Source organism: Lepidothrix coronata, unplaced genomic scaffold (genome assembly GCF_001604755.1).
Source record: "Lepidothrix coronata isolate B3197 unplaced genomic scaffold, Lepidothrix_coronata-1.0 Scaffold42, whole genome shotgun sequence".
Classification (NCBI taxonomy): Eukaryota; Metazoa; Chordata; class Aves; order Passeriformes; family Pipridae; genus Lepidothrix; species Lepidothrix coronata.
In genome coordinates, this window is record NW_016690222.1 from 3,954,948 (window position 1) to 3,971,105 (window position 16,158).

At 41.5% G+C, this 16,158-nt stretch overlaps 1 protein-coding gene across 5 annotated transcripts; it reads left to right on the top strand.

Moving 5' to 3' along the window:
- The first annotated feature begins 1,541 nt into the window (after window positions 1-1,541).
- STX11 (syntaxin 11) lies at window positions 1,542-15,380 on the top strand. 5 transcript variants are annotated; one of them, XM_017813784.1, is made up of 4 exons: window positions 1,542-1,618; window positions 10,459-10,525; window positions 12,109-12,976; window positions 14,034-15,380. In XM_017813784.1, exons 3-4 carry the CDS (start codon window positions 12,114-12,116, stop codon window positions 14,134-14,136), a joined length of 966 nt encoding a protein of 321 aa, XP_017669273.1. In that variant the 5' UTR covers window positions 1,542-1,618; window positions 10,459-10,525; window positions 12,109-12,113; the 3' UTR covers window positions 14,137-15,380. The 5 variants fall into 5 exon arrangements, with proteins under 5 accessions (XP_017669273.1, XP_017669275.1, XP_017669276.1 ...); XM_017813786.1 differs by having other exon boundaries at window positions 10,459-10,521; XM_017813785.1 differs by lacking the exon at window positions 1,542-1,618 and adding an exon at window positions 6,237-6,258.
- Window positions 15,381-16,158: the final 778 nt, after the last annotated feature.

Genomic DNA, 16,158 nt, shown 5'->3' on the forward strand with positions numbered 1-16,158 from the left:
TTTATTTTCAGCTCCACTTGCATTAACAACCTTGAAGGCCCATTTGCTCTCTGTGGTCCAGTGGCAAAGAGAAAACCAACTGCCCACACATTGGGGATGCTGTAGCTGGGCTCACCAAGCAGAAGATCAGAAAAGAAGAGAAACCCAACCACAAATTTCTCTCCAGCATTAAGGTCTAAGGGAAAAATGCCAGCAAAGTTCTCCACATGGAAGAACCCTGTAGTGCAGTCTTGGATTTTACAAGGGGAAAGAGCCTTTCTGTCAGATATATTTTTAGCTAACTGTTAACCATAAAACCTCTAGCATTTACCTATTGCTCAATTTTTTCCTGACACAACAGCATAGAAAATAAGGAGGGAGGAAGCTTCCTGTGTCTCTGCAACTGTCTCCATCATGACAGATTTGGTCTTGGTCATGCAGGGATTGACACAATATATGAGAAATTTTTGAGCCTTATAACTGATGACAGCTCAGGAAAGCAACCTTGCTCTTTCAGCTACATCTTTGCACCAACAGAAAAGTAACTTCTATCTTTTAAAATTTCCAGATTCAAATTGTCTTTAATTTCTGTGGTGAAAGGGTGAAGAAAATGCTCATCCAAGATGTTAAAAAATCTCTAAAACTTCCCATCTCAGAGAGACTTGAACAACCTCTGTAACTACTTGTGTGGCTTATTTATGTGTATTATTAGTGTGTATCACACATTGTAACACCAAAGTTTTGTCAGGTTTTTTTTCAGTTAGAATGATGGGGAAGGTGTTTTGTTTGGGTTTGGTTTTTTTATTTTCCCCCAGGAATAGTCAAATTTATCGGAGTTGAAGCCAACATCCAAAAAACGGGCTAAATTTGACCCGTACCCTGTAGCACGGTGAAAAGAGCACAGCTTCTCATCCTCACACTAAGCAGCAGTAATTTGAATTACATTCGTAGAAGTTCTTTTGCCGTCCCATTTCATCACGCGCGGCTCAAGCCGGCAGGACAGGGCAGCCAGCCAGGGGGACACGGGACGATGAGGGGACGCGGCTGGGGGGACGCGCCCCTTCCCCGCTCACGGCGGCGCCTGATCCTAGCTGTTCCCTCGCCCCCTCGGATTTCACTCTTTGCCGGCCCCGCGTCTCACCGCACCCCCAATCCCATCCCCAAGCCCTCGCAGCCCGGCGGTCGGAAAGCACCCGCTTCCCGGCGAGGAGGCGACGGCAAGAAAGGGCAGGGGACGTTCTCGGGGACGACGGCAAAGAAACGGGCCACCTCAGCCCACCCACGCTTCCCAGCACCCACGGGCGCGGACTTTCCCCGCGCTGGGAACTGAGCGAGCCGAGCACGGCCCCGCGAGGCCGGGCAGGAGGAGGGAGGGGGCTGCGCAGGGGTGGCACAGGGGCTGCGCGCCCGCCCCGCCACACGGCCCTGCCCGACGGACCGACGGGGCGGGGCCCGCCATGCAAATCACCCCTCCGGCAGCCAATGGGCGGGCGAGCCGGGCGGCGGGGGCGGGGCGCTCCGCGGGATGAACGGTCGGCCCGACGGCGCGGGCGCGGCGGCCGCATCGGCCTCGCGGGGGAGCGGCGCGCGCGGAGAGACGCGGGACGGAACCGGCCGGGCTGCCCCGTCCTGCCCGGCGGTGAGTACCTGCCGGGGCGGGGGAGGACGAGACAGCGCTCTTCTGTCTCGGAGGGGGCCGGACCGACTTTGGCTTCTTCAGCCCGGGCACCTCGCCGTCGGCGGCGGGGAGCCGGTGTGGGCTCCCGGGACGGGAACACAGCCGTATCCTCGAGCTCTGCTCAGCATCAGCTGGGGTTCCCGGACGCCGACCCGCCCGGAGCTGCTACCGGACGGAGGGCAGTGTTGGGCCGTGCCAGAGCCCGGGATCCGGCGGGGGCGGTCAGGCTACTCCTTCCCCTGCTGTCGGGGCGAGCTCCGGTGCGTGGCCGGTGCTCGGCAGCCAGCCCAGCCGGCAGGGCGGGGGGCCGCGGGGCGAGAGGAGCTCTTTGCACCTCGGTTTTGCATAAGAACAGACGAAACTGCCCCGTTTTGGTCGAGAGGGGAAGTCTGAAGCCCGGAGGCAGGAGGGACGGCAGGAGGTGCGGACCGGGGCTTTTGGGTCCAGTGGTGCCTTATGCTAACTCTATTCCTCATAGAGGGCAAAAGGGATGGCTGGGTTTTCACAGGATGAGGGAAAACTAGAGGCGCTTTCCAATATGAGTCTTCTCATCCAGTCCCAACGGTGTCTGCATTTCCAGCTGCCTTGTTTGTCCAGCTTAACAGGAATTAAGATTTAGTTCATAGTGCTCATACGTGGTTATGAATAACTCCAAAGCAGATTTTATAGAAAATATGGTCTATAGGCAAAATATAATAGTTTTTTCTTCTTTCTTGGCATCATCATGGCCAGATCTGGAATTGTGTGCAAAAGTTAGAGTTCTTTGATTGCTTCCTATGAACCGATATTCATTTCCTTTCCTACCAAGAAGAATTAGCACTCGTGTATGTCTGAGATAACTACATGTCACTGTGATACCAAGAAAGGAAGTGACTAGAATAACAACACTGGCCTGAAACGGACGTTTGCACTTCTTGTTCCTGTTCTTTAGATGGTATTTTAGGAGCCGTTTTTTAAGCTGTCAGGGATCAAAACAGCAACATATGACTGTTGAGGGGAATACAATTTGAAAGATGCTGCTTTCTTACCAGTCATGATACTCACTATTTAAATAGTGGTGAGACTACAAGATGAGCATAACTTTTTTTTAAAATTCAAACCAGACAAACAAGATAAAAATCAGCCTTCTTAAGAAAAGATGGCTTAGGTGCCCAGGTCCTCTGTTGGACTTTTTTTCACTGATTGCCTTGTATGACCACTGCTCTGAAATTCAGTCATATGGTATCTGGTGTTTTGACTGAGACTAAAATTGCAAGTTAACTCTTGTTGTCAAAAGATATCTCCATGAAGAAACTAAGCATGGTACAGAAGACCTTTTGAGACATTAAAATGGGTAAAATGTGATAATAATATCTTCTGGACACTGTAGATAAACCTTATGCCATGGAACACAAATGCATATTCTATCAGTCCTGGAGAATTTGGGTGCTGTGGGCTTAGGCTCCACGTCTGACACTTTCCACTATACTATAACAGTAACCAAGATCTGCTCCAGAAGGAGAAATGGTAGTTGCCACTGCTGGGTGAAAAGAATCACCCAAATTTCTCCCCAGCATGGGCAGCGCTGTGCGAACACGTACACTGTGGGACACACGATGAGACTGGGAGCAAGGGCACTGAACAAATCATGGGAATGCGGGGCCATGGGGAGACTGTAAGACATTACCTAATCCATTTGGTGCACTGTAGGTGTGCACCTAAACCAGGCCTGAGAGGGACTTCTGTACCCTCTCTCTGTCCTTTAAGGAAAAGGATCCCACAGTGCTCCCACAGAGAAATGATCCAATTTTCATCTAGTCACAGCCAGTTCAACATAGGTCTCATGTATGAAACAAACTGATTACTTAGTGTGTTTCCAATGTCAACACAGGGATCAAACTGATCATTTCTCTTTTCATAGAAAAGTCCTTTTGTGCATTGGAGTGCTGTGTCTCTCTCCCTAGTCTTCTGCATAAAATGAGCATAATTACTTCAACTCCTCTTCCTCCAGGGCTGTATTTTCTAAACCATTTGGAGACAATGCCAAATATGCTCCCTTTGACTTTCCTAGTGTGATAACTGGTGCAGGATATACTATTCCAGCTGGGGCTTTATCTATGCCAAGCAGAGTAGAACCAGTCCTTCCCATGCCATTTCTCATATAAGACATGGGTTTTTTGGTTTTTTTTTACAATGGCATTATATTGTGAGCTTCTTTTGTAGCTTGCAGTCTGCTATAACTCCACTAATGCTTCTGTGCTACAAAACTAGGTGTTCCCTACTTTCTGAGTGAATAATTTTATCTAAATGTACCAGGCTCATCTCTACTGAATTTCCTTATGGATTTTTGTAAATTCTTCTCTTATTTGTCAAGATCACCTTTAATTCTCATAATTTCTCCTCCCCTCCACTGCCAAATGCTTGCTTCCTCTCCCTTCCAGTTCAGTGTCACCTGGAGACTGTACAAGCTTGTGTTTGGTTACATTTTCCAAGTTGCTAGTGGAAAATATGGATAACCTCTGAGTATAACAGAAACACATCATAATGCTGACATATTCAAAACCAATTCTGATGATGAAAAGACAACTGCTGTGTTAAGTATGAAGGTGCTGGACCAGATACAGTGTCTACTATCTCTTATCTGGCCCATCAATTTTCTTTTACTCTGGTCATCCCTCTAGGCAGGGAGGGCAAAGCATGGTGCAGAAACTACTGAGGAAATGTTAATTTGATCCAACAAATGCGGGGTTACCGCTTTTTGCAGTTTTGCAGAGAGGCCATTTTTTGTTACATCTGCATTTTGGGTTGCTCCCCAAGATGTGGCCCCCACATGAGCCATCTCTGGTGAGGAACATCATTCCCAAGGAGCAGCAGCGCCACTCCTGCCTAGGACTAGCTCCTGGGAACCCCCTCTTGGGGACCGGGGAGGCTCCATATGAGAGGAGCAACGCAGTTTGGTTTCAATATCTTCTTTGATAGATTTTACTGATTGTGTTGAGTGTCTGGATATCTTATCTAGCCTATCACACAGTGTTAGGCACTTCTCATCTAGACCATATTTATGTAGTTTATCAGAGAGAGAATGATGTCACATATCTTGACTTCAAAAGGCTTATCATGTGTGCACCTTTTCTCTGTCTGCTATGACAGTTAACCTGCCAAGATTATTTTTGACAAACTCATGTTCACAAAAGACAAGAAATTACTGCACACTCCAGCCTTTCCTGCTATGCCTTTTCTCTGTTCTGTGTTTGTGGTAGTGACAACTCACTTATTTTTGAAAGCAAGAATAAGGTTTGCTTGAGCTTCAAATATGTCCAATCAGGAACAGATTCTCTAAGTACCACTGGCTAGCGTGTCCCTAATTACGCCTATATCTTGTCTCAACTCCACTGGTACTTTGAATGGGCCTGTAAAAACTTATGGACTGCTAAGTAGTGTAACTTCCATAAAGCCTGCCAGCACCTGACACGTCCTGGGGCTGAGGGTGTGGGTATGCATGTGTGGCTGTGAGGGTTATTTCCTGGCTTAAACTATTTTGGTGTAGGTACAGTTGTGTAGATTTTGCAGTAGGATCCCAAACTGAGCCTCATGTGTACTGGTCCACACGAACAAATACCAAGAAAACACCCTCTATTTAACCTTAAAGGGATTTTTTTAAATTAAAGAGTAATTGATCTCAGATTATAATGCTTTATTACAAGCTTTAAATATATGTGTTTTTTAAAAAATAATGCTATGTGCCAATTTAAAAGTGTTGGTAGAACGTGTTGCTTCTGACTGATGATCACATGCAGCCTTGTATTTTTACTCACATGCCAACATAATGTCTTAATCACTTATAAATACCACTGTGTGGTAGCAATAGTAGTTATATAAATGTGGTATGTACGCAGCTATTTCACTGAGCCAATGTGTTTCAGGGAAGCCGAAGTGATTAATTAGATAATGTATATACTCACGGCACTGTAGTGCCAGCACTGCCTATGAGTGGTTGTCTAATTTCCTTGAGCAGTGACTCGTAATGATGCTGAGCTGTAGTAATTGCCAAGAAATGCATGGATGGCTGTCTCACCATTTAGGTGAGTGGTATGCTTCTGTCTTAACTATTTGCCGAGCCTGTGGACATACAGTTCATGCTCCCTTGTCTCCATCCAGGACAATTTTACCTGAAGACCTTAGTGTGGCCTGTGGTAGGAAGGGCACACTGCAGTAGTCAGCCTACAGCATGTACTGGAAAGCACTGAATAGACAGCCATGGTGGGATTGTTTTCCCTCTCTTGGGTAAAATACAGTCCCACACGTGTTCATCTACTCTTTGTAATGTTGCTGTGGTTTTAGCAAGCTGTGCACATTAAAGCCAATTGGAGTCAGCTCACGGGTCTCAAGGATTCCAAGGATTCAGCAAGTTTTCAGTATCTGCAGTGGATAACTATCTATCCTGTTTCTGGCATCCTCAAGAAAATGAAGTGGCCAAATTTGCATGTGCATTACCTTTCTGCTTTGAACTTCCATTTATATACAGAAGCATGAGGACTTCTGAAGAGAGTTCCTGACTTTGGGAGAGGCTTCAAACAATTCACATGAAGACTTTACAATTTTCAATGGGCCATGTAGTGAAGGTAGAGACACTTTTTTTGTCTACCACCCTGATACAGCTGCCCCACCCCAACCAACACCAAATCTACTTACAATTGCTCATTTATATGACTTGTGAGAAAAATGTCAAGAGGAGATACTGAGAATCCATTTTATCATCTATCCAGCATTGAAAATTCGTCAGTGGGGATCCACAGCTCTCCAGTGAAAATTTAGACAACCTAGTAATTAGTAGCAGTCAACCTATGTACAACAAGCTGTCCTCTCCAATGCAGGAATAATGTTTACTATCACGGCTACTGAGCAGTATCAAGTTAAAACTTCAGATTTTTTTTGTCAATCTCATCATTAATATGTGAAAAATGCAATACATATTATAGTGCATGTGATGCGTGCCATCAACTTTCCCTAGTTTTGATACTAATGTCTGTGAAACCTTATAACCAATCAACGGAAAACACCAAGATGGTTAACCTTATTGAATACATCTGGGAAGTATGAGATGCACCCTAGATCCTTGAATTTATAATATGCTGTCATACAAAAGTTGAGAGTTCCTTTATGTTGAAGAGATTGAATGCTGGTAAAGAAACTGAGATAAGTCAAAGAAGCGCCTCCAAAGCTATCAGTATTCAAACAATTATTGCCTCATTACTTTGAGTTAGAAGCAACAAACTATCTGAAGTTTAATTTTTACCCCCTAAGCCTTTCCTAGCCTTTATGTTAGGAAAGGTACCACTTGAGACTTGGAGATTCTGCCAACTGCAAAATAGCCTGCAAAGAATGGAGCCATCCCTACTTCTCTGAATATATCAGCTTGTAATAAAAAAATGTATCCTGATACAAACAGAGAAGTTGACACTTCGTGCAAGCTTTTGGGAAAAAATAATGTGCTGAAACATTTGCAACTGCATACATTTGTCACTGGGGTGATGGCAAGTATAAAGGAGGTGTTCTGCTGTACGTAGGCTTTGATGACCATGTGAGCTGGGCAGTGTCTAATAGTCTTCAGATACACTTGCATCTTCTTGCTGGATTTCTGTAGCTTTATAACTGCTGTTCAGTGTTAACCAATGGATGTTCAGTCCTGGATACATTTTGTCTGTTTTTAAACATTGCCCAATCCAAGAAACTCCAGAGAGGCTAACTTCCCTTCAGTAAGGCCATAAAAAATTTTGAAATGCTGATCTCTGTCATAGTTGCTAATACACAGATGTGATCTTGAAACAGCTCCAGAAGGCAAACTGTCCTAATCATTAGATTGTGGTTTTTGGTGTTTCTTCAAGTTCTTTTAGAGGAGAAGTGAGAAAAAAAGAGAGCGATTTAAAAAATTCAAGCCTGCTGTGCCACTAGTGATGGACATGATTGGGGAGAGAGGGAATTTGGTCTGAAAAGATGACTAGCACTCTGCTGTAAGTCAGTTAGAAGCTGTTATGGAAAGAGGAAAACCTATTGTAAAAAAATAGTCTGTTTTCAAAGTTAATTAATATTGTCAGATCTATTATTGGACAACAGGCAAAAACATTAAATCTGGTCAAAGATAGTTGTTTCCAAAACAGAAAGTTACTTGAAAATTGTTATTAAATCTGAGACTCCAACTCGTAAATTAAAGGCTTCAGCTGCATTTAACACCTTTTTTACCTATACATGGCTTGCATTTTAGTGCAACAGCAACGCACTATTTGTATTGTAATTGACTTGGCAAATCCATCTTGAGTTGATTGCCATCAATACCACATCCACTACAAGCCATATGGGAAGTCACTGAAATGTGCTGACACACACTTAGCTATGAAGTAATTTTGCCTAGGAGCAGGTTATTTCCTAATTGTTCACCACTTGTTTTTTGGCTCACATCTATTGTATGTCATGCGATCAAAATCACATGCCATTCAGAGACAGGATGAGCCACATGGGTTTGTAGTAGGACTTTTACCTTCTGAGGGAGAGAAGAACTACTGAAAGAAATTGTTTTTGACTGGCTTGTTTTGAAATATCTGTTGTTCCTCAAATAGACCACTTCAACTGAAGTAAAATCTTCATCTTGTAAGGAGGCCCTACTTGAGGCTGAAAATATTACCGACCAGACTTTTGGTAACCCACAAGCTGGTATTAACTAGCCTTTTATGAATGCTGAAAGAAGAAACAACGTACACTGCCTTCCTTCCCAGCTGCTGGCAATGGAATATCGATGCTGTGCTGAAACTGCTTCTTTATTTCACTATTTGTCCCCAAAAATGTGGATATACAAATGTTAAAGCTGACATAAATATAGGTGTGCAACTCATTTGTTTCTATAGAAATAACTTTTCATCCTTAAATTATTTCTATGTAGATAACAGGCTGCAGAACATTAGCATGGCAATGGAAATATGCTATGCAGCACTCCCTTTTGTATGTATATGGGGCAAACAGAAAGGGGATTTATACATATGCATTGTTTTTGATTTTCAGAGTGGATTTTCTTTCTTATCTGAAATCCCATGTCATACAGAGCTGTGTGGGGCTGCAGTCTTATTGCAACAGGACAATTTGTGTCTTTCTCATGCATCATGGGAAAGCCAATCATTGTGGTGATTAATACCAAGAAGTAGCACACTAACATGAAGAGATGAGTACTGAACACATCCTCAGCTGACTGCACTTGCTGAGTATCTGGCTTCAAAGTTGTAACCTCTGCAGTCATCACCTGGCCTGCTTTTTGTTTCCTCTGGGTATGTTTGGTGTACATGCCATGATGGACTGCAGAAGGAACTTCATTTTTACAAGGACAGATTTACCTAGCCCAGAATTACAAACACGGAAATACATGTTCCAGGTTGAACATGCACAGTAGTTTAAAATAAAATAAAACTGACATCTAATCTATTAAAATTCACACTCTCAAAATTAAGGTATCTATACACTTGCAGTTGTTACACTAGAGTAGTTGATGTCTTGATATTCTAATGTTTTAGATATATCTTATATAAACCTGCACAAGAGTGTATTTAATGTTCATATTCAAATTAGCAAACTTTTGATCTAAGGCAGAGACAGATTTAGAGTGGACCTTTGGACATTAATCCAGCCCACCTCAAAACACATATAGGTAGTTCAGGTTGCTGAGGGCCATGTCAAGTAGAGTTTTGAATATCTTCAAGGATGCAAACTTTTCTGGGCACCTTTTCTATTGTTTCTGAAGGTTTGGGGTTTTTTTCCTTCCTTTTCCCACCTCTCTGCTATCTGGCTGGCTTTTCCCTTGTTTTCACTTAAGGCCTGTTGCCTCTTGTGCTATTGTTGTACATTTCCATGAAGGGTCTAGACTTGCATTAAGCAGTTGGTGACAGCAACAAGATCTCCCTTGAGCTTCCTGTTTTTCAGGCTGAACATTCCCAAGTTTCTCAAGCCTCTCTTCATATGTCGGGTGCTCCAGCACGTCTGATCATCTCTGTGGCCTCCCCTGGGCTCACCACAGTGCGTCTATGATTACTGCACTGGGGAGCCCTGTGGCTTCTCAAGTGTTGGACAGGAGGGGTCCCTTCTCTTCCTCACTTTTGCTACTCCAGCCCAGACACACTGCTGGCTCATCTTCAAGTTCATGTCTACCAGCACACCAAGGTAGACATGGTGTGCTGGTAGTCTGCAGAGCCACTTCCTAGCCAGGAAGCCCAACTTCTACTTCTGCACTGGGCCTTGTATGAAGGGAGAGACTGACTCTCATTTTACAGATTGAGTCATGGTAATTGATACTATGTATCAATATATTGCTGTTGTAATTACAAACAATCCTATCAACATAAAAGTAGATGCAAACTTTGCCGAGTAACAACAGCATCTGATAAAGAAGGTCAACTTTTCTAAACACTGATCTGTTAAGCTGAAATGTTTCAAATTGCTGTTCCCCCTTACTCTCCCATGCTTATTTGTTTCAGATCTTTAGTGTCAGTTCTGTCCCTGACACTATTCAAGGAGTGCTTGGAAGTTTTTATCCTCTCTTGGGAAGATCTGGTTCCCCTTTGTTTGAAATGAGAAGCTGAAATAGGAAAAGACCTCTGTGGTGTTGTTGCATTACAGCCTGCTGTTTTTCTTTATGCAAAAAATCCTAAAAGGTTGTTTCTCAAGGTAGCAGTTTCCAAATACCCCAAATAAATTTACTGTGTTCCTTGAGCAATTTTAAAACCAAGTAAACCCAAATACCTGACTTTTAAGCTGCACCACATATTTTGGTTTTTATCTTTCAGATGCGGATTTTTCATCTTAATGTTGTGGCATGAGGTGAAAGTCTTGATTTTATTGCTGAGGAAGTAGGTGAGAAATCTTTCATTTTCTAAAGCTTTCTCTGTATGATTGAGTTGGATCTATGTGGCTTAAGTTTTAAATTCAAACAATTATCTTACATGTGTGCATTCCTGAATGAAAGCTCTTTTCTCAGGATATTAATGGACTTGCTTGATTAACATTGCTTGTGAAAGGATTGGTGTAAGTTGAAATTTACCTTTTTACTTCAATATGTGATCCTAATCAGGACACTTCTCAATTCCAGTATATGCTCCCAATGAACTATACAAGCCCAAGAAACTTTGCCAGTGACAGAATCTTTCCCATCTCCTCCCTAACATCTTTAACACATCTAACAGTCCCATGAAATAGATTATAAACTCGCAGTTTTAATTCACATTAGATTTAGGCCTATTATACTGGGTATATACACGAGACTTTTCTTAACCGGAGAATAGCTGATGATCCTATGAAGGGATATGTTGTTCACAGTGGAAAGCATTTTTGTAAATGCTGTGAAGATACTTTAATTATTGGAAAACCAAAATTGAATCCTCTAAAGAGATCTAGAGATGTCCTGCTTGGTGCTCCTTAACTTGATTCTCTTTCTTACTGATTTAAATGAGGTTGGAATGTACAGCGCTTGTGACGAAAGATTTTTATCTTCCTGCTTGCTGAAACAGTGCAAGGTTCTTGCTGGAGCTTTCAGAATTTATTTTCTGCAAAGACTGTTGGTCTAGATTTCAAGTAAACAATATTTTTCAAGTAAAAAATATAAGTAGACTTATGTTTTATTACCATGTAACTGGTCTGCACAGATTACTCATTCTGTGGCTTTTTAATGAAATGGTTTTGTAGTTTAGTATTTCTGAGGCAAACACATTGAAAATGGATCCTGATCTGTAACAACAGTGTTACTTCATTCCTTCTGTAAGATTTTTCTATCATACAAAAATGTTAATGCCTATGGTCAATGATAGCATCTGGAGACACTAAACTTGCTTTTCCTTTTTTCCCACACCATTTTTTGAAACTTTTCTTTCCCAACTGTATTGGTAAATGCCATTTGTGTTTCTGAGAGGCTTCCTACTATTCTCCCAGGAAAAGAAAGCTTAGAATGACAGAGGAACTGTGACATTTTGGGCAGTTGATATAATGAAGGGTCAAGAGCTAGAGGAGATTTCTCTAGTGAGCAAATTACATTATTAACATGTCTACAGATACTGATAGCTGAAGGCTTCCTATTGAGAGTTTGGCTTTTTTTGTCCATGAGGAAGACTGCCATTTGGGAGGGAGGCTGGGTATTGTCTTATTCTTTTGGATTTGTCCTCGGGATTTATTGTCTTCTCTCTTGCAGTTTTTCAGTTTCTAAGCTTTGTACTTTCTAGAAAAGAGTTGTAGCAGCAGATTTTTGTGTCTGATATTCATTACTGTATGAAATACTGTGAACAAATTTAAAATCTGATATTTTTAGTTATCTTTGATGTAGTTATGTTTGTTATCTATGATATAGTTATTACTATGATGTAGTTATTAGTTATGAACTTTCGATTCTTGTAAACCAATATTTCAATTACTTTAAACTTCATTCCTTCTGTTCCTCTGTTTTACAGGCAGGATGAAAGACCGTCTAAGTGAGCTGCATGAAATTGCCAGGTTACACAACCAACAGTTTTCTGATAGTGAGGATGATGAAAATTCACCCCGCGATATTCTTCTTTATGAGACTGATTATGCCTTGGAAATTCTTCATAAGGACATACAGAACATTCGGACAGAAAATGACCACCTAAAAGCGGATGTCAACCGGCTCAGAAAGCAAAACACCCGCTTCCTTACTTCCATGCGCCGTCTTAGCAGCATCAAACGAGATACTAATTGTATTGCCAGAGACATTAAGGCCCGCGGAGAAAACATCCACAGGAAACTGCAGGTGATGAGAGATTTCTGTGAAGATGCAATAACAAAATATGGAGCTATGTCTGTCATTGCCAGGGTAGCGAAAAACCACTATGTTGACCTCATGCATACATTTCAGGATGCTATGTTTGATTACAATGCAACAGAGATGAACCAGCGGGAGAACTGCAAGATCCGAATTCAGCGGCAGCTTGAGATCATGGGCAAAGATGTTTCTGGCAACCAGATAGAGGAGATGATTGAGCAAGGCAAATGGGATGTCTTCTCCGAGAATCTCTTGTCGGATGTTAAGGGGGCTCGCTCGGCCTTGAATGAGATAGAGACACGACATAAGGAGCTGGTCAAGTTAGAAGGTCGCATTAAGGAAGTTCACGAGCTCTTTCTGCAGGTGGCTCTGCTAGTGGAGGAACAGGCAGACACTTTTGATGTTATTGAGATAAATATGCAAAATGTTGAGGACTATGTAGGAGATGCTAAAGAGCAAGTGAAAAAAGCTTTGGAATACAGAAGGAAACATCCCCTCAGAACAATCCTCTGCTGCTGCATATCCTGTTGCAGAAGGTGACTATCCCACTGGAACTATCACAGACTGATATGAATGTCTTCAAAATCAGGTGTTTTTTCCAGTGACTTTTCTGTAATGACAACCCCTAGAAATAGGGGAGCTATTTTGCAGTTGGTTTTGTTCGTTGCCTTTTTTCTAAATGTGTTGAAGGCTGTTCTATTTAAGAACTCCTAGAAATGTTGGTAAAATTATATTTAATCTAATTTTAATTGAAATATATACTCTATTGCTGTAACTAGAGGTGCAAGATTTCTGCAGTGATGCTTGTTTCAGATAGGCAAGAAAGAGGAATGAACAGCCTAGGGAAGATGAATAGTTTCAAGAAGTAACTTTATTCTTATTTGTCAAAGTGAGGCTCCAGGCAGCGAAGCCTTACCACCTGGGGCAACACAGTACACAACAGAATCAGGAGTTTTTAGTTTTAACTCGTTTGGAGCCTTCTTGATGCAATTATTTGAACAGATTTTTTCTCTATTAATGTGACAAAATATCAAGCCTGTTAGCAGCAGCAGGACACAGAATTAATTTCTCTTTCAACTTGATTTCCATCTGTCTTGAATCTCAACAGAAGTGACTGCACCTTAAATGATAATATGCACATTTTGTTCCATTGTGTGCAAGTGACTGCTTTTTTCCATTTTGAGTACCTGCAACTCTGTCAAAGTGGCTAGAAGCACTGCAGCACTGAGGCATCTCACTCACTTTTAACTTGAGCCACTGTCTGTACTCTCAGTTTCAAACCTGCCATGCTTTCATGCTTTTTTTCTGCCAATTAACACTTCAGCCAGAAGAGATGCTTGCAGTGGCCTTCTGCAGAAATACCCAGTTGTACTGCAGACAACATTTTTGGGGTTGAGAAAGTATTTTATGTCCTGGGACATATGTACAAGCTGCTTTAGTGGAACGACTGCCTGTCAATAGACTTTTATTTTTTTATAAGCATTGACTGAATATGGGGGGGTTATATTTATTTTAAATAAGATGAAGGATTAAAGTTTTTTAACATGCAATTTTCCTGGTGTACAAAAATTGTGACTTTTCTCCCATTGTTAGGAAATCTCCTGGGAAAGCAAGTACACCTGAAGAAGAAAGAAAACAGTCTCATGTCATTTTAGTGCTCTTTTCAAGCTTAAAAATAACCTCTCCTTTTGTGTAAGGGGAGTCTGCCCTTACATAAGGGCAAACCAGTAAGCTTGGATTATGACACGGGAATAGAAAATGCGCAGCCCTGGCAAGCACTGAGCATTGTCAGTGAAACATATATTCGTAAGGTCTCGTGAGTGATTATAGCTCCTGCTTCTGGAGGTTTTCCAGCTATATTTCTAAGAGGCTTTCTGATACACTGTGATCTATTGCTATCCTTTGAAACAATGCAGGACATTTTTTCAAAAGTTAGTTACTTTTTTTTAACTGATTATCCTATTTGTACCTATTTTAATAAATATATTTCAACATTTCAAGTATTTTATATTTGAGAGTTTTCCTCAGATGTGTATAGACGTGCATCTTCCTGTACCAATCGCAATGAAACCTCCCCTTTCATTCTTTTGCACCCTAATTTCATATGTGAAAAAACACCCAAACATTTCTTACTGTTTGTATTACTATGACAAAACAGCAAAATAAATTCAACTTCCAAGCTTTCATATCCTGGTGGGAAATACTTCTTAGCCACACAGGCTTTTTTACACAAATAGAAACTAAATGGATAACTCTTCTCAGAAACTGAATGTCTCTTTTGCTGTAGCACTTCCCTGTGATAACATGGAAGATTGAGGAACACCAATCTTCTAAACTGTAAGGTATTTTGATATTCAGTGTGTCCTGATGATATCAGTGTTATGCTTGTCTGTGGACCTCTCCAACAACCCAATGTTCAAACTTGAAGTGAGAGAAAGGAGGATGATGAGCTACCACCATTGCCAGTAGCTTTGGTGCTGCTCAAGAAGACAAAGTCGTTTACTCCGTAGGTGCTCCCATTCAAGTCAGTGGAATTGTGTATTTGTAGAGAAATACCCTAAACCTCCAAGGGTGAGCATGTGGGGATAAATCAGTGAAGAATGAAATATGTATTTCCTTTGATCTGGATATTCCTAGCGTGTGCCAATGTTTTTGACAAAAAATATGTGCATGTTTTTCTTTGTGTTCATTCCTTTTTTTGCACATATATATTTACAAATGGAATAAAAGATTTAATAAAGGAAACTGAAAGTGCAGAGTGTTGCACATTGGATTGGCAGCTGTGAACAGTTTCTTGCATTGTCAAAGTTTACTTTAAAAGTTGATGGACTAAACTCTTGAGTTGGTGAAAGATTAAATAATACCCATAAAGGAAAAAAAAAGTAAATTAGATGTGCTGCATTTTGAGATAGACTTAAAAAGTTTTTTTCCAATAAAAGCCATAGAAAATGAGTTTCATGCATTGTAAGATGATTCTCTAATGCGAGAAAAAAAAATCAAATTTATTCTGGCAGTTCTGAGAGATCTTGATGGTTTCATTAGTAGATACACAAAACTTATACACAAATATTTAGTTCAATTTGAGGCACAGGGAAAGAGAGCGAAATGAGAAGGTAGAAGAAAGCAGGAAGAAAAGGTAGTTGTAGACTTTCTCTCCTGACTTAAGGCTGTTGGTGCAAGGAAGAAACAGAATTATTGATATACCCACTGAAGTCCCTTTAAAACTATTTTTAAGATGCATTGTGAATTAGAGGCACTTAAAAAATGACTTCCAGTAACTGAAGAAATCATTCTCTTCCTTGCAAACATTGCTCAATACTGTGGGTTTTTCTCTATCTTTCAGTTGTGTAAGAACTCAAATTTTGTCAGCCCGTGAACTTGCCTAATCACATTTAAACAGACTTTTGAAAAAAACTGATCACACTATAGTTGAAAGGACTCATGCCACACAGGATGAGTGGAAGAAAATGATAAAAGTTGTTTGACAACGTTAGCATACTAATGAAAGAAGCTGCAGGATGGACGTCTCCGTGCTCCCTAAGGAAAGCTGCCTTTTCCTTCTGAAAGTCAGCACAACTCCTGTGTGTAGCATATTCTATGGGTTAGTGAGGTTTTTCTTCCCCTCTTCCCTCATATGGCAAACCCTAAAACTGAGTTTGAGGGATGAAGTAGTTAAAAGTCTGAGAGAGGATGGTTTACCTTTTAGGACTTTGATTGA